The following is a 20,538-nucleotide window of genomic DNA, read 5'->3' on the forward strand; positions in this document are numbered from 1 at the left end:
TGTTTTTAAAACGGCCGATATCGATCTAGCATCAGAGTTAATTTAAATAGTATGAATTCATTTTAAATAACTCCTGCACCTTAAGGATACTTAGGGAAATTGTGTGTAAACCAATAAAAATACTGTTAATGAGTTTCTGTATGTAATATAATCTATATTTTCAATCAAACGAAAACGGCAAACATCTAAAAATGTCGTTGAAATTCATAGCTATCTAATATTATTTAAAAAAATGTTAGAAGCTTAACAACTGTTATTACAGGTTACACCAAACCACAAGTATGTTATATTGTTGGAGAGAATTTCACTATCTGATAGTACTTCTTAAACGCCGATAGTAACCTGTTTTCGGAGATATATGCAACAGTATGAATTCAAAAAATAAAGTGCTGAACTTAAGGATATTTAAAAAAATCTTATGTTAATGGAATAAATTAGTGTTAAAATAAACTTTTAAATGTCATATAGTCCTTATTTCTGGTCGAACAAATATTGTAAGCATCTTAAAATCACCTTAAGAGTTTAGTTTATCTGATGATATTGTTAAAGTTGTCGAACTTGACCTAAATTAAGAGATATATACAATAGCATAAATTCAACAAAAAAATGCTGGATTTTAAAGATAATTTAGGAAATCTTATGTCAATAGAACAGAATGGTGTTAAAAAAGACTTTTAGATGTTATATATTCCTTCTTTCATATCACACGATTATCGTAAGCATCTTAAAATAAGGCTAGAGATATATACAATAGTATCAATTTAACTTAAGAAAGTGCTGCACCTTAAAAATACTTAATGAGGTTGTTTGTAAATAAAACATAAGAGTATTCAAGTAAATTTTTAGATGTTGTATAAAAGTTACTTCTCAAATGTCCAATTTGTTAAATATTAAATCTCTATATCGCCCAATAAGCAATAAAAAAAACTTCTATTAATCTATTTATTAATTATCAAGTTTTTATTTAGTTTGCAATTTAATTACGAAATGAATGAAGATATATTTATTAATAAAATAAACAAACAAGTAGTAACAAATTAACTCATAACATATGAAGTTTGATAAAGATTTTGTAAAACTATTATTCAGAAACTAGAAAAAAAATTGTATTTTGATTGAAATCAAAATATTAGTTTTAATAAACAACTAGAAAAAATTGACCTGCATTAAAAAAAACCTTAAGCTTTGATGTTTTATTTGCTTAAAAGGTAAAAAAAAAAGCATAGTCAGATTTCTTGTTAGATACAAGCTTCAAAATAAATTAAAATATGAAAGTTATTAGTTTTAATTTAAAACCTTTGTAACTAATTGTTCTTATATTTGCAATAATTTATGAAACTGTGCTGCAAAATAAAAAATAATGGTATATAGTTTTTCTAAGCACAAATTCAATAAACAAAAATTATTAATTTATATTTTGTGAAAATTGAAAAAGAGTCTCATTTTAAATATTCTTAATATAAAAAACCGCGTGCAATAAAAGAACTTCATGTTAAACCGATGTATTTGCAATACTCAATATACAAAAGTGTTAAATATTAACCATTTTACAACAATAATTTTACAGATAAAACTTTAAAAATAATACAAAAACTACCAAACAAGGCTAAAAGCTGGGATAGGCTGAAAATATTTTTTTATTTTGTACAGAAATCTAAGACAATATTAATTCAAAAACATCTTTATTAAAGCAAACAACAAATAAAATCGATTTCGGCTAACGCTTTTCAACTACTTTTGTTATATATATAATATAAGATATTTTTATTGTTGCTTATCTTAGTTAAGTTACTGATCAACTGTTTTATATATGTATTTATGAATTGTGAATGTCTAATTAGTTTTTGCTCAATTATGCTAATTAGTGGTACTTGATTTTTTCTGATGTAACCTCTAACTATTTATTTACTCAAATTTTAATCTTAAAATTAGTTGCTAACAAAAGTAGTTGAAAAGCGTCAGTCGAAATCGATTTTATTTGATGTTTGCTTTAATAAAGATGTTTTTGAATGAATATTGTTTTAGATTTCTGTACAATATATGTAGTAATAAAAAGTTATTTTTTAATTTTACAAACAGTTTCAAAATTTTATTTGCAAAATCAATAAATGAGCTCTAGTTGCCCGACGAAAAAGCGCGAAATTTGGCAAGTTTTTACGCGGGAACGGTCAGACTCAAAGTTAGCATTTTTTCTTCTCGTTGGCGCAAGCTACTGACTTCTTGCACAAATATGTAAATGCATTCGGCATACACTCAAAAGTATGAATTCTTCCCCTTTTCAGAGCGGCGCAATTGAAATTTTCCTCGTTGGAATTAGTGAAATCAGGCACATTGTCAGCCCACTTAAACACCAAATCCGTAGTGTCCAAGTTTGCCGTGGGAGAAGTGTCATCTGAGAAGGTAAAGTAGTTGTCCAGTTCCGAACGTTCAGATGCAATGTCCTTCGTGCTAATGCCGATCCAGATTGAATCTTTATCTTTGTTTTGTGCGCGATGGCTGAAGATAGCAAGAATCGCTCTTTTTGAATTTTTACTGAAAAAAAAAATGATGATTGACATTTATTTTTTCTATTTCTATAGTTTAATGATTTTAATTTTACCTGTATCAAATTACTGGTTTTATTATGTCTGATTGTATAAGTTTTTTTATTGTAAATTATATCAAATGTTATATTAAATGCTACAATTTTATAATGTTTAAGTATTATTTACAGTATTAAATATGCACTTTAACACAGTGCATGAAAGTTAAATTGAACAAAAATTAAATATTTGTTTTTACTTTTATTTCTATCATTACAGTTATTTACTCTTTGCATATAAGTGATGTATACAAAAGTTCATTAATTAAAAAACTACTAAAAATTGTGTTTAACTAATCATTGTATCTGAAAATACATTGTTAACTTAAATTGTTATCTCTTTTATTTCGTTTGTACTTAATTAGTAACTGCACTTAGTATAGCTTCTCAATTGAACGTTATATTACAGTTATTTGTAAAATCTTTGCTAATTAGATGGCACAAAAATTATTCGTGATCAATCTATCTTCTTTAAAAATTCTTTAAAACTATTAAAAATTTTTAATGAATTTGAAAAGTCTTGTCTGGGTTACGCTTGAAACTTTTGGATGTTCTTATATTAAATATAATTTTGCAAAGCTGAGATGTTTTCAGCATCATTCAATTATTTTATGTTTAAGTCTGCTTGAATAGACCTAAAAATTTTTAGTTTTGCAACTATGACTGCCCGGATGAGTCATAATTGACGAAACCGGTCGTAGGTTGTCTTATGTTATGAAAAGTTGTGCGGGGCAGTTTAGTGCTTATTAAATAATAATAAAAACATTTTTAGCTTTGCTAAGGAAAGTAAAAACTTTGCTACTAGCTATACTAATTATAAAAAAGGTTAAACTTTAATTGTACATTCATAAGATATAGCTAAACTAATTTAGAGATATATATAAATTTAAAAAATATAGCTTCACATATAATTTTCTACGACAGTTAAAAATTTAAAGAAAGTTTTTCTTTAAATCAAAAAAAAAGGTTTTATTTATCACATTTTTGTCTTATTTTCAATTGTTTGTAGCGTAAGATTGCTCTTTAAACTTAAAAATTTTATACAGTTTTTCTACAAGCCATCATTTTTTTAATACTCTTCTCCTTAAACTGTAAAACAAAATAAAAATTTATATTATATTGATAAGTTATGGTAAAACTTTTTTTGATAATTTTTATTCTTAAATTACTCATTTTTGATATGTGGGATGTTTTGATTACTAAATTAGTTTTACTTTTTAGAACTATTAGTGTTTAAATTAAGTCGTTTTTTTAAAACAAACAACTTTTTGTCTAAGTTATCTATTATTTTTGTAAAGTTGCTCTTTTGATAACAAAATATATTTCGTTATGTAGTTATACTGTCATACTATGAGTCATTATTTTTTGTACATTGTTACTCTTTAACATAAGCAATTACAGTATTGTTCTACATGTCGTAATTTTCGTCTTAAAATTTTCATTAAAGTAAAAATAAAGCATACTTATACTGTACAACTTCTGTATATTTTAAAATAATATTATTGGTTAGTTAAAATACAATTTGGATTTTTTTTTTACAATAAAAAGTTTTGAGTAGTGTTGTTTTTGACATTAAAAAATAAACTTTGTTGACTAAAACAGTGTTTTTAAAAATTGCTTTTTTATGAATAAATTATATTTTGTTATATAGTTATACTTTTATACTATGAACTATTGTTTGTTGTTTGACGATGCCTATGATTTAAGATAAAAAAAAAACTAGTATTCTCAGTAATTTATTTTTTTTATAAAGCTTGTCTTATAAATCAAATAAATTCTACATTTTTTCATATATAATTATTTTTTATAAAAAAAATGTTTTACAAATTAAACTAATTATACTTTTATATTACAAATTGATATTTTTTTATTAAACTTGCTCTTAAATTTAAAAAAACTTAATTTTATAGTTATTAATTTTTGTATGAATTTGTTTTTATGGTTAGATAAAAGCTGCTACAGTGTTTTATACAATTGCTCATTTAAACACAATCGATAGTTTATTATTTAATATTAAATAATTTTATAATATATTATTATAAATATAATATATTATTATTAAAAGTTATACTTTTAAACTCTAAGTCAGTGGTCGGCACGGTGTACACTGGTGCACACTAGTGTTCCCAATTTTTTTTTTGGGGTGCACTAAACTTTTAGGGTACATGAAAGTCATTTAGGAGTGCATGAAATTAAAGATTACACAAAAACTTTTTTTTGTCTTATTATTATATTTATTTAGTTTAAGCAACATTGTTAAATATTTAAGTTAAATCTAGCCCTGGTGTTTAATTTAGTTTTTAGTTTATTGGCCATTTTACTCTCATGATCTATTTTGTTAATAAAAATCACATATCATTCTTTATACAAACATTGAAAAAACAGTTTTCATTTGAAAGAATAGAGAGAATGCTCTAAGCTCTTGTGAATTCAGTTGACTGATGTGAAGGAAGCTGTCATCCAGCTACGATCATAATTATATTAAAAAGGTTAGTATTTTCCTTTTTACTTTTAGTATTAGTAAATTATAACAATTTGCTTAGTGAAGAAATTTTTCCTTTTAAATTATTAATTTTACCTCCTTTTTAAACAAAACAATAATTCCTATAAAAATATTCACATGATAATTATATTAATATTTCAATAATAATGAAAATTTAAAGCTAGTTTTTATATTTACAGGAAAATTAAAGAATTTATGTTCAATAAAAAATACTTTAATCAAGATAAAAATAGTTAAATTATATTAATAATTCTCTTAAAAAAAGGTGCATATAAGTATTAATGAATAAATTTTAAGTTACAGTTATAAGTTTTAAATAACTCAAATTAAATAAATATTATACCTTTATTCATAACTAAATAGTACATATAAAATTTAAAGGAATTATGGGCCTAAATTAACATTGAGTTGCCACACACTGAGGATAGTTTAAATTATATAAAGGTCTTTTGAAAATTTCAGGCTGGCTAGGTATGCTTCTTATGAAACTACTTGTTACTTAAATTTATTGACTTCAAAAGTTAAATAAAATATCCTCTTAATTAATTTATTTACTAGCTATTTTTATTTGTTTTTTTAACAAAAAAAGATAACTGTTCATTTTTGAACTATTAATTCTAATATTTTTTTTTCATAAATCTGGATGACTTGATTAGTTTGATGTAACTTAGGATAGATTTTTTTAACACTCAACAAAGATTTTTGCTTCAAAAAGTTGCATCTTTTTTAATAACTAGTTTTAAATTATAGTATGATTTAGGGTTGTAACATACTCAGCCTAAATAAATTTTTCTTAGAAATATAGTCTTATTAAGCATGTTTTTTTCTTGCAAAAGATAGTCTAGAATCTCTGAATACATTTATGAGTTTTTGTTTTTTGAAATATGAATTATTTATTTCGTCCGTAATATATTTTTATCAAAATATTACTTTAACTATACTGCTACTTTTGAGCTTTAACTTTCTCTTTTCTTCATTAAACTCAAGATGACCAAGGCTAGTTTTTTGTAACTCTTGCCGAGTCCCACACTTAGTACAACTCAGGACAGTATAAATCTTTAAAAATTTTCAGGATAATTTTTTTTGAATTTTATTCCAATGTTTTTTATTTCGTTAAATGAAATTTCTATGTTGTAGTTTCAACTATCTGTTTTTTTTTAAATTCAAATTTTGATGAATAACCTGATTTTTTTTTAAACTTTATTTATATTGAATATTTATATATGATGTTTTATAAGTATTTCAAAGTTTGAGGGCCAGGACAGTTTTTTAACTAAAAGAGTAACAACATTGCTAATGCTTGTTTTTTTATTTATGAAATATATTAAACAGCAATTTTAATAATTTTATTAAAAGAGTTATCGTATTGGTTTTTAAGATGTAAATCTTACTTCATGCTTAAAGAATTTTTTTTAAATAGATAAAAAAGTTTTTTTAGTATTTTAAAAATTTTATATTAACAACTAAAGATTTATATTTGTAAAATATTAAGCTAGTTTTTTCTTTTTTAGTTGTGCTTGTTTAAAAATAGTTTTATTTTTTAAATGTTTCAAAATATTGTACAGTTCTTCAGTTGTTTTACTTTATTTGAATATTTTGAAACAAAAAATATTGTTAGTTGATATCTTTTTCAGTATTTTGTTATGTAAATGCATAAATATAAATGGTTTAAAGGTTTTATGATACTTTATCAAAACTTAGACTAGTAAAGGTTTTTAAAAATACTCATTTTAGGTTAGAATATTTTTCTGAGCTGGAGCCTGGTTTTGATTTTTGATTCAGGTAATCAACAAGTTTTCCACTCAATCAGAATAATCCTGGATACTTTAAAATTTTGAAAATCTCAGTATGACATAAGATAACTCGGAAAATTTTGTATTTGTTTTTTCAACTCAGGCTGACTCAATATAGTTTTTTTTTATCTCAGTATAGTTTGAGATTTCAGGATTTTTTTTTCTACATTTTGAATAAGATTTAGTTAATTCAGTTTCAATAATTTATTTTGTAGTTTTAGTATTTTTTGCTAAAGATCTTTGTTTTTCCTGCCTTTGAAAAGTTAAAAAAAAATTTGGAAAAAAATTAGATGACTACAGGTCAGTTTAAAGTCATTTAGGTCAGTTTGGATCTATCAAATCAATTTTAACCAAAAGGATTACAACCCCGTCAAACTTATTTAACAATATATACTTTAAATGTTTGACATAATAAAATAATGTGTTTTGTTTCAAAGAGAAGCAACCCAGTTCTTGATATAATTGAATTCTTTTTTTTGCAAAATATTGATTGTTTTCTTAACTTTTTTTTTGCATTTTACATCTTTTACTTACTAGAACTCTGATTTTTATATAACTTTTTTTACTACACTAAAAAATATAACACAATAATATTTTTAAATATTTACTGTAAGATATCAAATTTACTGTATAATACTTATCTTAAACTATATTTTTTATTTAAGGTAGTTGTTTGTACTTTTTATAAAAAAAAAAATTTTTTAAAGTTAAATCAGCACAATTTTTTCAATGCTAAATAGTATTTTTTTGATATTATTAAAACTAGATTAGAAATCAGTAATGGCATTAGTTTTTTGATTAACTTGATTTTCACACACTCAAAATACTTTAGATAACTCTTATGTTATTTTAAAGGTTGGAAAACTTTTGCAAAGGAACATTTTAAAAAATACTTATGCTGAGACATTATACCTCTATTTGAAGAAATTTCTGGACAAGTTCAACCACAACCCAGTAGTAGTTCCAATAAACAGCTCATTATAGTAAGATAGTTTTAGAATAATAGGTCTCTTGGTATTTTAGTCTCTTATATTACATTAAAAAAAATTAAAAGTCAATGTCTCTTCTATTAATGTTAAACATAATGTTAAAACTTTAGAAAATGATTTTGCTATTTTGATAAGTGCTTAATAACTCTTGAGATAAATCTAGTTATTCATATTTTAATTTATATTAATTTACAGGAATTTACTTGTTGTTATTTTTAATCATTAACATTTTATTTAGTTGAAAAAAATTACTTGTTTTTATTAAATAAAGCTTTGTTTCGCTTTTTTTTAATGAATATTTTAGTTTTGTTTTTTAATGTTTTAGCTCATTTTTATTCTTAGTATAGTAGAATCCAAATTCTTAAACATACTTTTTAAAACTTAAAATATATAAAATTTATGTTTTTTTTTTAAGATATATAAAAGTTTAAATTATTGATAAATTTAAAATTCAAAAAAAATTCAGGTTAAAACTTAACCTTTTAATGTAGAGTTCAATATATATTCTATGTATGTATAATGTTAGATACTATTATATAATTTGTTTAAAATGGATATTTTTGTTTATAAAAAATATTTAATGTTTTAAAGTTTAGTACTCTCATTTTTCATAGATTGTTTTGTTTTAGAGTTTAAATTATAACTGTAAATTTTTTTTAATAATATTATAGCTTATTATAATTTTGATTAGAGTTGGGTATGCAACTCGATGACCGAGAGGTCTTTTTGTGTATCCAGGCCTTCAACCCAAAATAATATTTGAGAAATTTTGTTCGAAAAACTTCATTAAGACCTGAATATTATTAAGCATAAACTTTAAAACCTAAAATTTAGGCTTGATAAGACTCTTGCTAGCAACAAGACCAACACAGACAGTTCCAGATCAACAAACGGATTTAGCTCTGATAATTTTTAATGTCTTTTTTTTTCGTTACTTTTTTGTGTAACTTATTTTTCTGTTATTTGTTCGTGACAATACATTTGTTAAACACAGATAGTAATCGCTTAATAAAAAATCATTAAGTTAACTTAACTAAATATTTAAATTTACCCTTCAATAAAAAGTACCAAGACTACTGATTGTTAATTGGGGTTGTGGCAATGCATTAAATTAATCTAGTTTGTGTTTTAAAACTGGGTGATACAAGTAAAATATTGTTGTAAAAATTAGATCATCATTAGTTTACAAAATAGATAGGGTAAAGAAGACAATTTATAGTTAGCGCTTAAAAATTAACTGATCGTTACCAAATTATTAATAAAAAGATGATTAAAAGTGTTTACATATTCTTAAACACTAGCAGCGCTTAAGAATGCATATTGGGGTGCACAGAATTAAAATTTTGTGATTTAGGGTTCACGGATTCAAAGTACCGTACCGACCGCTGCTCTAAGTCATGATGTATTTTTAGTTATAAGTTTTACTTTCGTTATTTAGTTATAATTTTTAAATTAAACTTGTTTTTATTAATAAAAAACAAGTTCCATTTGTCTACTGCATTTGTTTTAAAATGCTTTTAAATAACCTAATAATATATATTATAATAAATAACCATATATACTATACTTATTTTTTGTACAATTATATTACAATATTTGATTTTAGTTACTCTTTTATCTGTAAATCACAAAACTATTACTAAAATTCGTAGTTTTGGGTTGATAGTTAGTTATTTAAATTAAAATAATTAACTTTTTTGTTCTAAAAATGTTTCTTAATTATAAATTTGTTTTTTATTAAAAATAAATTAATACACATCTTCTAATCCAATAGATACTTACTTTTAAATTGACCAGCTATTTTTATTTTTAAATTACTTATACTTTTTCTCTACAATTTTAAGGCTTTGAAGAAACTTCTTTTTGTTAATACAAAACAAATTGTTTTGTCTAATATACTTAATATATGTGTTTTTAAACTAATTCTTTTAATCGTAAGATATTTTTTATGATAAAATTGTACTTGTGTACTATTAGTTATTGTTTTTTGTATAAAGTTAGTTTTCTAAGAAAAATGCATTCATTTTAGTAGTTTTGAGCATTAAATGATAAGTTTAATAGTAAGTATGAAATAAATATTCTACCTTAATTATCAAACTAATTTCAAATCAATTTACAGTTATGAAATTTTACTTAAAATTGTTTTTTGTAATTTGTCTATTACAGTAATTATTGTTGAGTTAAGCTTCTCTTTTCGTCACATTACCTATTTTCTCACTGTTTTTGTACTGCTAGTGACTACTTCCGGTTTAACTTAAATTTTCATACTAAACTAAATTTCACTTTTGTTTCAAGAACATTTATTTTTCAATAAATTACTTATTTATTAAAAACACATTTTCAATTTTTTTTACTGTTGTAAGTTTTAAAATATTTTTAAATCAAGACAAAAAAAATTGTTGTTGTCGTTTATTGTGACTTTTTTATGGGAGCAAATTACAGTTTCGGATTTATTTTTTTTTAATCTGCCCTTGTGATAAAAATCACGTATTTTTACAAAACTAGACTTTTAATTTAAACTACTACTGAAGCTCTAAACTATTATTAAAATAATAATTTTCAAATAAAACTAGCTACCTGTCCGCGAGGTCACTGGACGCCAACTTGCCACCCTGCTTTGCGCATCCGATCATAGTTTCGGCGTTATTCCATGTAGACACCCTGTTCGCTTCCACGTAGTAGTCGAAGCACTCTGTGAAGAAAACGTTCGTTTTAACATAGTCACGGTTTTAGAGCGTGTTTGTGCACGCTAACGGAAGTAGCATGAAAGTTGCGCAAATAATAAGCAGAGCTTTAAATCTGGCATTGTTGAAAGTATTAATTTTAACTAGTCACAATACAGGAATGTCGCACAACTGATTTTGATACAGATATCATTTTAACGTGTACATATTTTATTAATGTAATAAATCCAGTGCGCAAAGTTTTTAAAGTTTTAATCAGCGGGATGTTAATCGATTTATTATAAAGAATTAATTAAGATATTCATAATAACTGTAAAGGAAAGTGTTTCACGAAGTTGGTTCGTTTTTTTATTCAACTAAGGCTATTGAAACTATTGTAGCTACCAAGCTACCTATAATTAATCGTTTGTACCAGGGACGTAGCTAGCTCAAAAAAGTTACGAATCTGCAAAAATTAAAACATCTGACATAGCTCGTGATAACGTCCTAGCGGAAACACACCAATTTAAACTACCTCTATTGTTATTGAATTTAGTCTGACAAAATGCAGTTATGTTAATACATCAAAAATGGAATGTTGAGGTACGAGTGATAACTGTATACAAGGCAATTTAATTTGCTCCACACCCCGTATGACTGTTAATGTCTTGCCACTTGTGTAAACCAAGAAAACATTCAATAAACGGTATGAATTTTTATAGATAGTTTTAAATATTGGGTACTTTCAAATGCAGCAAATTTGCAAAAAAAAAGTACCAAGTATTTTGATGACGTCATTAACTTTACTTTGGGTAGTTTTGAAGCTTAAACTTGTAAAAAAAACAAAATTCTAAGCCTATGACAAATTCACTTTTTTAGTTTTCTAAAATATGAAAATAATCATATCTGAAACATAACAATAGAATAATACTAAACATTTCCCTATGTTAACAAAATTATAGAAATATTTTTTGTTAACATAAAGTTACAATTTTAAATTCAAACACAAATTAAAAAAAATGATTTTTAAAATTTTTCTTATATAGTTTGTTGATGAATTTAGTTCATAAAAATGCTTGAACTTATTATACATGAGTTATGTACTTCAATAAAAGCTACCTTTTTGTAGTTTGAAATAAAGTTAACGGGGTGGCCATCAAACCTAAATGCTTATGGGAATTTTGGAATGTTATATAAAATCCTAGAATGACTTGAAACTCTGATCACTTATTTTGTCTAGAAAAGTAAATAAGACTTGAATTTAAAATAATATATTAAATTTTGAAAAATTTAAAGAAGTTTCAAAAAAAACTTTAGGAGTCACCTTGGGTACAGGGAGGGTGTAGATCACTTTTGTTACAAGTTGATGTCACTTTATGAAATTTAATCTAAACTACAAGTATCTTTACACAGATTTTTTTTGCCAAAACAAATTGTTTTATATAAAACATTAAAATAGGAGAGTATAGTAGGTTTCAATTCTCATTTTTTGCTATTTTTTAAATATTGAAAGGAATACTTCCTTAAAATTTGAGCAGGTTTGCCAAAACACCTGGAATCCAGGAACTTGACAGTTTAAAAAAAAAACTGGAAAAACCTTTAACTTTTGAAATTAAAAAATTTGAAAAAATCTAGTGTTTAAAAAAAAATCATTACAAAATCTGTAAATTTTAAACTACTTCTACATGTAACTCAAAGTCATCAATAATCTATAAAAGAAAAATTTTCAAAGTCAATAGCTTAATTTGTGGTTGAATTTAAAATTGTAACTTACGCAAAAAATATCAAGGTTGAAAATTATATTTTCTTAATTTTGTTAACATAGTGAAATGTTTAGTATTGTTTTATTTCAGATACAATTATTTTTATCTTTAGAAAAATAAACAAAGTGAATTTATCATAGGCCTAGACAGCGAATTATTTTTTTTTTACAAAGTTTAACCTTAATAACTACCCAAAGTAAAGTTAATGACATCATCAAAATATTGGGTACTGTTTTTTTGCAAAATTGAGGCAATTAAAAGTACCCATAAAAAGTTAAAAAATCCTACCCTTCATTAAAAATAAATATAAAAAATCACCATTTAACTCAAAAATACTTATATTGTTTTGAAAATCAAACATTTAACGTAGTCAATAGTAACAACAAGTTATATAACATAAAATTGTATGATTTTGATTTTTGAAGCTACAGCTTTCTTTAGAATCAATTTTGCATTGCAGCTTTTTGACAAAATAAAGCTTTAACGCCCTAAATGTTACAATTTAGATGTATTTAATTCGTTCAATTTTTTACGACACTAAAAATGCTAAATAGTACATATATGTCAAAATTATCTCTCAGGAGTGCAAAATTAAGCATAAATGACTACTAAAAGCTAAGACAGCAGTCTTTTCAAGCTGAAATAAAATCAAGTTTTTTCGCACATAAGTATACGTTTCTGTAGATTTGCAGAAACCTACCAAGCTATGTCCATGGTTTGTACAAACAAACTTATAAATTCTAAAAAAATGGTCTTAAGACCTTGGTGTACGAAAAGACCTCTCAGTCAATATTTAATAGGTTATTATTATAAAAATATATTAAAAAATTGAATATTACAGATATAAAAAAAACTACTAAAAATAATAATGAACTCTTTATACAAACCTTTTACTTCTGACGCTTGGGTAAAGAACAGCAAGGCAAATGTCAAAAACACAAACTTCATTTTGTTAATTCAATGTTTATTTTTAAAACTAAAGAGTGAGCTGTATAAAGTTTTCAAAATAAATTTTAGTCACACTAATGCTTTATATAAGGTGTTTGTTCAGTATTTAAAAAACAGTTCTCTAAAAACAACAGAAAAAACTTAAAAACGTTTTGTTTAAAAGCACTTTTTTTATTGAAAATGTTAAACTTTAAATAAAGCTTCAAAGATTTATAAAAACACCTTCTCAACAAAGCTTAACATATATTTGCCAAGTACAAAACTTTTAAACTGATAAGTTTTTGCAACATACCAGCGTATTTATGCTGAATATGGCTTTAACAATCTTATCGGCTCAATATGCTAAGAAATGAATAGGAAGTTTGTCATGACCACAAGCTGCTTGACTTATTGTTGACTTCATGAAAACGTGCACTTTACTCATTGTTTTGTAATGAGCAAGTATGTAGGCGTAAGCTTATTGAGCTTCACAGCAATAAGTGCGGCTTGCTTGCTTTATTTTGTTTTAATTTCAATTTATTTTTCTGTTTTAAAGCACATATGATACTTTACTAAAGCAGCGACACGCAAAATTTTCAAAGCTACGCATAGTAAACTGAATAATTTCTCTTAATAATAGATTGTTTACTATAAACAATTTAACTACTTAAAGTTTTTTATAATGATTTCAAAGTTTTAAACATGTAGATAATGAAACCAACCTACAAAATACTTGATTTAGTTTTCTGTACTACAAACTCTTTAAACTCAAAATTTAATAAAAAAAGTTATTAAGCTAACTTTATTAATTGTTTTGTCAACAGTTAAAGCAAGTTAAAGTTTATAACCTTATTTGTTATTGAAAATAAAATAAATTTACATGAGCTTGATAAAACGATGACACCTTGTTCTGTTTAAGTTACTTGTTTTAAAAGTTATCTTATAATAAATTAATTTGGTTTTTATTTAAAAAACTTAAAGCAAAATCATACATATACACATATTTATAATGGGAACGGGTCACTTTTGCACGAGCGTCACTTTTGCACAAGGGGACACTTTTGCACGGCAAAATTTTGCACGAGCGTCACTTTAACACGAGGTGACACTTTTGCACGGAGGGTCACTTTTGCACGAGGGGAAACTTTTGCACGGTCTTCACTTTAGCACGCAAGGTCATTTTTTTACGGCGACATTTTTACACGTCAAAACTTCTGCACGACATTACATTTGCAAAGCGACATTTTTGCAAAGCGTCCTTTCAACAATCAGTCAATTTTGAACGGAGCTTCACTTTTGCAGGCTTCTAATTTTTAGTTAGACGATTTTTTTTTAATCAACGCAAGTTATTATAAATAAAAAAAATGTGATAGTTTTGTAACGAATTTTTAATGTAAATATTTTTTGAAGTTTTACGTTGAACAATATATTAACTTACCACAATACTTTATTTCATATTTATAATCTTAATTTAAATAAACTAGAAGAATACACATTCTCTAAATTTAAATAAAAACAATTTTGAATAATTCAAATAAAGATAAACTGAATTTTGTTAATTTCTTAACAGAAAGATGAACTTGAGATGAATTATTAAGGCTTTAAAACATTAATCTTAAGTATTATTTTTTACTTATATCCTCTAGTTGTTAGAATTAGTATTGCATAGTTAATAAACAAATATTTTAAATTCATTTAAATTTTAAAAAAATGTTAAATTAAAAAAAAAGATTTAGTTAGTTTATGAAGTGTAAAGGTATTTCAGATTTTACTTGATGTTTATTTTATTTATTTATTTTTAATTTGCGTGAGAATTTAGAAAAAAATCTAAGCTTAAGATAGCATTTGCTTTTTCAGTATTGCATAACGAAAACAATTTTATAATAAAATCTGATTATGATAAAGCCTTATTTTATATAAGGCCTTTACGAATTTATTAAGTTAAAAAACAATTTTTTTTAACTTATTGATGAAACAGTCTAGAAGTGAATTTTTTTCATAAGCAATGATGAGATAAATAAATTTATCAATTAATTGAAAAATAAATTAGTACGAACACGAGATAATATTCATTCGTGTTTTATTAAACTTACTACTAATTCTTTAACTTTTAAAATATATCACCAATCTTTAATTGTTCTCTGGCAAAAGCAATGGAAAATTTCATTTGCAATAACAATACACAAATAAGGCAGCAAATACAGCCCTTCAAATAACAGAAAAAACCCTTCGACAAATAGCTTCTTTGGCTGAATCTTTTAATATTAAATTTCTATAAAAATACCTGATTATCTTATTTTTCTAACAACCTTATATTCCCTAAACAATTTGGTTTTCTCCCTTACTGAAAGTTCTGTTTTTAATTACTAGATTGCTAATACTCTTGGTTAGTACCTTTTTTAAGCAGTATTTCTACTAAGTTATCTATACAGAGTAAGTGCTTTTGACTCTGTCTCTCCATTTGAATAAAAACAAAATATTGTTGCAATACAAAATTTATAGTAGTCTGGTTAGATAGTTAAAAAAGTTTCTAAATGATATAGCTTCAGAAGTTGATGTTAGCAGCAACATTAGCCTTTTCGCAGATGACAAAAAAATGTTTTACTAATCGAACGCAACTTTACAATATTCCTTATATACAATTTACGATTAGCTTAAGTAAATCAGACTAAACTAAATCGCTAGTAAATGTCAAGTTCTGAATATTAAAATAAACACTACTATCTCTACTTTTGTTTTTAAAATAAACAATATCAACTTATCTTCAACTGAAGTGTTTAATGATCTTTGAATTTTTATTGCTAAAAATTTTAAATGGATCACCATAACAACTACGTTTACCGAATTGCATCAGATAAATCTTTTCAAAATTTAAAAAGCTTTCAGTCTCCGGATATAAACCGCCTTGATAATTTTTTTTTAAATATAAAACTCCAATCTGTCCTACAATATTTAAAAAGATATTAACCATATAGAGTCTGTTCAAAAAAAATATACCATATTAGTCTTCAACCGCTGCATTAAATTTTAATAATGAGGCTTTGTGGGATTCTTGAAACAAACTTCAAAATTAATTAGTAACTTGCATAATATTTAAAAAAATTGGTTAAAGTATAAAAAAGTTTTATTTGAATTAAATTTTTTTAGTAAAACTAATAACCGTTGATTTAATTTTAAGATTTAGCTAAGTTTATTGTTCAGTTTTATTAGCAGCACCTTTACTCTATAATTGATGAGACCTTTTTCAATGTGTTTAAAGATTATTCATCTGGTCAGTTGATTGTTAATGTCCTTGGAGCGTTGTGTTTTTATTTTTTTTGTTAGTCAATGCATTTAAATATTTAATGTTGATCGTTCTACATCAAAGCATAAACAAGTATAAGTTTGTGATTAAAATTTATCTTTTTATATTAGCCTATAAATTTTGTATCAAGTTATGTTTTTATCTACGTTTAAATAAATATTTTTTTTTGTTATTTTTAATTTGTCTGTATGTTTCTTTCAGTTTAAGTGGTCTAGATTTTGATGCCTAGGTCCATCATATGGACAATAAACTTGTAATCGTATAGTAAGATATATAAAAAGGCATAGTTGTTAATTAGTATATTAAAATTCAAAATAAACTAGAACTATGTACTTACACTTAAAGTATTTGTTTATCTAAGTTTCAAATTAAAATAAATTTTCATCCCTGGTATTAGTCTTTTATCAATAATTTTATTTTATCTTTTCGTTAGTTTGTTTCTAACATTTAATTTTACTGTTTAAGATTTTAAATATTTTATTTTTTGCCTTTAATATAACTATGTTATAAAATTTAAGTTTTCAGTGTCTTTTTATGTTACAGAATTGGTACTAGTTAAAAAACTTTTAATCGGCCTGCATGCAAAATTGATGTTCCGTGCAAAAATATTGCTGTGCAAAAATTTCATCGTAAAAGTATGACGTTAAGCAAAACTATCGTTGTGCAACAATGCTGCCGTAAAAAATTGTCATAGTGAAAAAGTGTCGCCGTGCAAAAGTGTCTTCTCGTGCAAAAATGACGCTGTGCAAAAATCTACCACGCGTGCAAAAGTGTCCCCTCGTGCAAAAGTGACCCTACGTGCAAAAGAGTCGCCGTGCAAAAGTGTCCCCTCGTGCAAAAGTTACGCTCGTGCAAAAGTGACACCCACCCATTTATAATATCATTTTGTTATAGTACTATGCATTTACGACAAGAAACTTTCAAGCTTAAAAATATGGTAAAAACATAAATCAAAATTAACTTTTTGTTTTATCTAACTGTCCTTCTAAAAATTTAGTGTTTTAGCATTTTTTATAAACTAAATAGGAGCCGAACTTTTCTAACCCGCTATCATTTCTAACCCGACTATTTCTAACCCAATCATTTTTAATCCGATCAGTTCTAACCCGATCATTTCTAACCCGATTATTTCTAACCCGATCACTTCTAACACGATTATTTTTAACCTGATTATTTCTGACCCGATCACTTCTAACCCGATCACTTCTAATCTTTGTACCTAAATATTACATTTGTAAATATCTAAGTCAAAAAAAACTTTTTACGTTTAACATTAAAAATATTCTAGCTACATATCTAAAAAAAGGCTTCCAACTTAAAAAGAATTATAACAGCTTACTTTAAAAATGTTACAAAGCAGAGTTTTCAAACAGTTTAGTAAATAAAAATCATTTTAAAATTAGAATGAGCTTAAAAAATATTTCTAGATTTAAAAATTTCAACACACAACAACTTTTTTTTTCTTCATTAATTAAATTTTTACAGAATTTAATAGCTAAATGTTACTGCTAAAACAAATTATGTTTTTTTTTTTGAGTTTGGGTGTATTGCGTCGGTAATAGAGCACATAGAAAAATTGTGACACTTTAATTTTTTATGGCGTAGCATGATTCGAAAAATACATTTAACTTCTTACCTTTTATAAATTTTAATATACTTCAGTAAATTAACTTTAATAGTTAAGTGTTTTTGTTTTAATATAATTTTTTTTTTTGAAATAAAGGACATTTTTGGTTTTTTCAGTTTTGTTCTTTATTTAGGACCTTCTTACTTAGTCAAACAAAAATTAAGAACATCTAAATTTATTGACGAATATCGACATATTTGTTTAAAAAATGCTAATGAAATATTTTCTTTTGTGTTACAGAAAGTGAAAACATTTATAGGTCGTTTTATAGTTAATAGTTTGCGTAGAATTTTTAAAACAAAAAAAGTTAGCGTTTGTTTTTTAATGTTTAACAAAGTTATTTAATTAGTCGGTGAATTTAGATAAAGAACAAAAATAGCAAGAATACTCTAAAAAATACATACTATTTAATAGCTTATATAAATAGTTTTTTAATGAATGTTTGTTTTATGTTTTAATTGATTTCATGTTTATTTATAACGTTATTGTATATAACATGTTTAAACTTCTCATTTTGTAAAAAAAATGGTAATAATTTTGAGTTTGCACTTTTTGATTTTGTTCAAAGTGCGAACTCAAGCGGAAGTCTTCATAATTTATTAAGTGGTTTATGTTTTAAATCTGTTAATAGTTTTATTTTGACCTGGTTAATTTTGTAGTTTATATTTGTCGTTTTAAATTACACTAAAAGTTTTTATAGCATAGTGATTAAAGTATTTGTTTGAAAGAAATTTATTTGACATATTTTGTTACTACTTGTTTAATCTGTATAAAAATAAAAAACTTTGATAACCTTTAAAGTTTTTATTTCAAATTTTTTTTTTTCTTTTAAAAGAGTATAGATTTGAGGTCTCTATTTAAAATGACTCCAAATTTTAGCTAATTGGCTAATAATTAGAGAAAAAAAAATTAAACAGTATTAAATAAACCATAAAAAAGACTGCTACAGTTACAAAACAAAATTTTAACATAACTAAAAGAGTTTTTTATTGATTACTTTTTGTTCACAGAACTAACTGTAAAACTTAAGATTTTTTTTCTAATTTAATTTAAGAAAAAAAGTAAATGTTAAATTTAAGGGTTATTTATTTAAAGGTCAATATAAGTTTTTAACTTTACAACTAACTTGCTTATAATATATCTTAGCAATAAAATTAATAATTTTACTGTATTAATTATTTTTAACTCCATATTTAACTGAAACTGTTGATGAAACCACTTTTCATGTGAGATAATCAACCAGTCGGTCAAACTTCCTCAAACTAGATTAGATATTATGTTTTAATATTTATTTTATTATGTGTAAAATAAACTGTTCATTCTTTTATAAGTTTTTAATCTATGGTATAGTAATTTTAGAATATGTCTGTTTGTAAAATATTTTGACTATTTTGTGCTGCTTAAATGAGTGATTGTTATAATGTCAGCTTTCAGTTAAGATTTTATATGGGTAACGTACGGTTAAAATCCAGTCAAGTTTAGACCCGCTAATTAAATTGAAAACTACTTGTGCAAAATAAACAAAATTTTGTTTTTTGATACTTAATCTTTTGAAATACGCTTTCAATTTGGTTTTCTGTTCACAATAGTACCTCCTAGACCACAATAATACTAAATCATTTTATTACAATTTTGCTCGAGTGTTTCAATTTTCTTATATGTTGTTTTTTTAAATTATGCAGCCCGCAATTACATTTTTTAATGAGCTGAACTAGAAAATATTTTTTAGTAAATATGAATTGCTTACAACAAAAGTTGTCCACCACTGCCCTAAAAGTTTCATTAGCTTAAACAATCCATATCTAAACAGGATTGTTTACAGATAACACAAGGCTTTTTAATAATTAAGTACTTTAATACACTTTACTAGGCTTACAAGAAAACAAACGTAACTTATTTTCTCAAGTCCTGAAACTACTTTGAACACAGCCCAAAAGTGCGTGCTTAAGAAGTACCAGACTAAATTACATTTCGAACACAAATTTTTCGGCTCAAAAGTTTGTACTCAAGAGAAAAACTACTTTGTAAATTCGTGGGGGGCGATTATTTTTCAAGTTTCTGAAAAGGGGGCGATTTAGAAAATGAGTTTGGGAAACCCTGGTTTAGAGAAAGTTACAAAAATAAAATGTACACATAACTTTAACAACAAACAGTCGCAAGCATAGTTGCCAGAGTTTTTCGGCTATTTTTACCCTCATTTAATTTTTGAATGAAAATTGACATCCATAAATTTTTAATTGTTAAGTATCGCCCAAGAGCTAAGTTTGGATTTCTTTTAATTTCTGTAAATGAATTAGTCTACAAATAAAACACTATACTATAGTGATATTTTTATTTACTTTCAGTTTACGGAAATTAACTTCTTTATACTAAGATACTAAAAGAATA

At 24.8% G+C, this 20,538-nt stretch overlaps 1 protein-coding gene across 1 annotated transcript; it reads right to left on the minus strand.

Moving 5' to 3' along the window:
• Nucleotides 1-1,769: 1,769 nt before the first annotated feature.
• Nucleotides 1,770-13,240, minus strand: LOC145830005 (uncharacterized). Its single transcript, XM_082937896.1, has 3 exons — nucleotides 13,180-13,240; nucleotides 10,444-10,558; nucleotides 1,770-2,532 (listed from the first exon to the last, which is right to left on the minus strand). Exons 1-3 carry the CDS (start codon nucleotides 13,238-13,240, stop codon nucleotides 2,181-2,183), a joined length of 528 nt encoding a protein of 175 aa, XP_082794022.1. The 3' UTR covers nucleotides 1,770-2,180.
• Nucleotides 13,241-20,538: the final 7,298 nt, after the last annotated feature.

Source organism: Thalia democratica, chromosome 2 (genome assembly GCF_965202585.1).
Source record: "Thalia democratica chromosome 2, ktThaDemo2.hap1.1, whole genome shotgun sequence".
NCBI lineage: Eukaryota > Metazoa > Chordata > Thaliacea > Salpida > Salpidae > Thalia > Thalia democratica.

What these genes read in the sequence shown, in the direction of transcription:
- LOC145830005 (XM_082937896.1), bottom strand. Translation starts at nt 13,240, where the DNA reads ATGAAGTTTGTGTTTTTGACATTTGCCTTGCTGTTCTTTACCCAAGCG. An exon ending in CCAAGCGTCAGAAGTAAAAG is followed by an intron (nt 10,559 to 13,179) that starts GTTTGTATAAAG and finishes TTTTCTTCACAG; the next exon opens with AGTGCTTCGACTACTACGTG. An exon ending in TCCAGTGACCTCGCGGACAG is followed by an intron (nt 2,533 to 10,443) that starts GTAGCTAGTTTT and finishes TTTTTTTTTCAG; the next exon opens with TAAAAATTCAAAAAGAGCGA.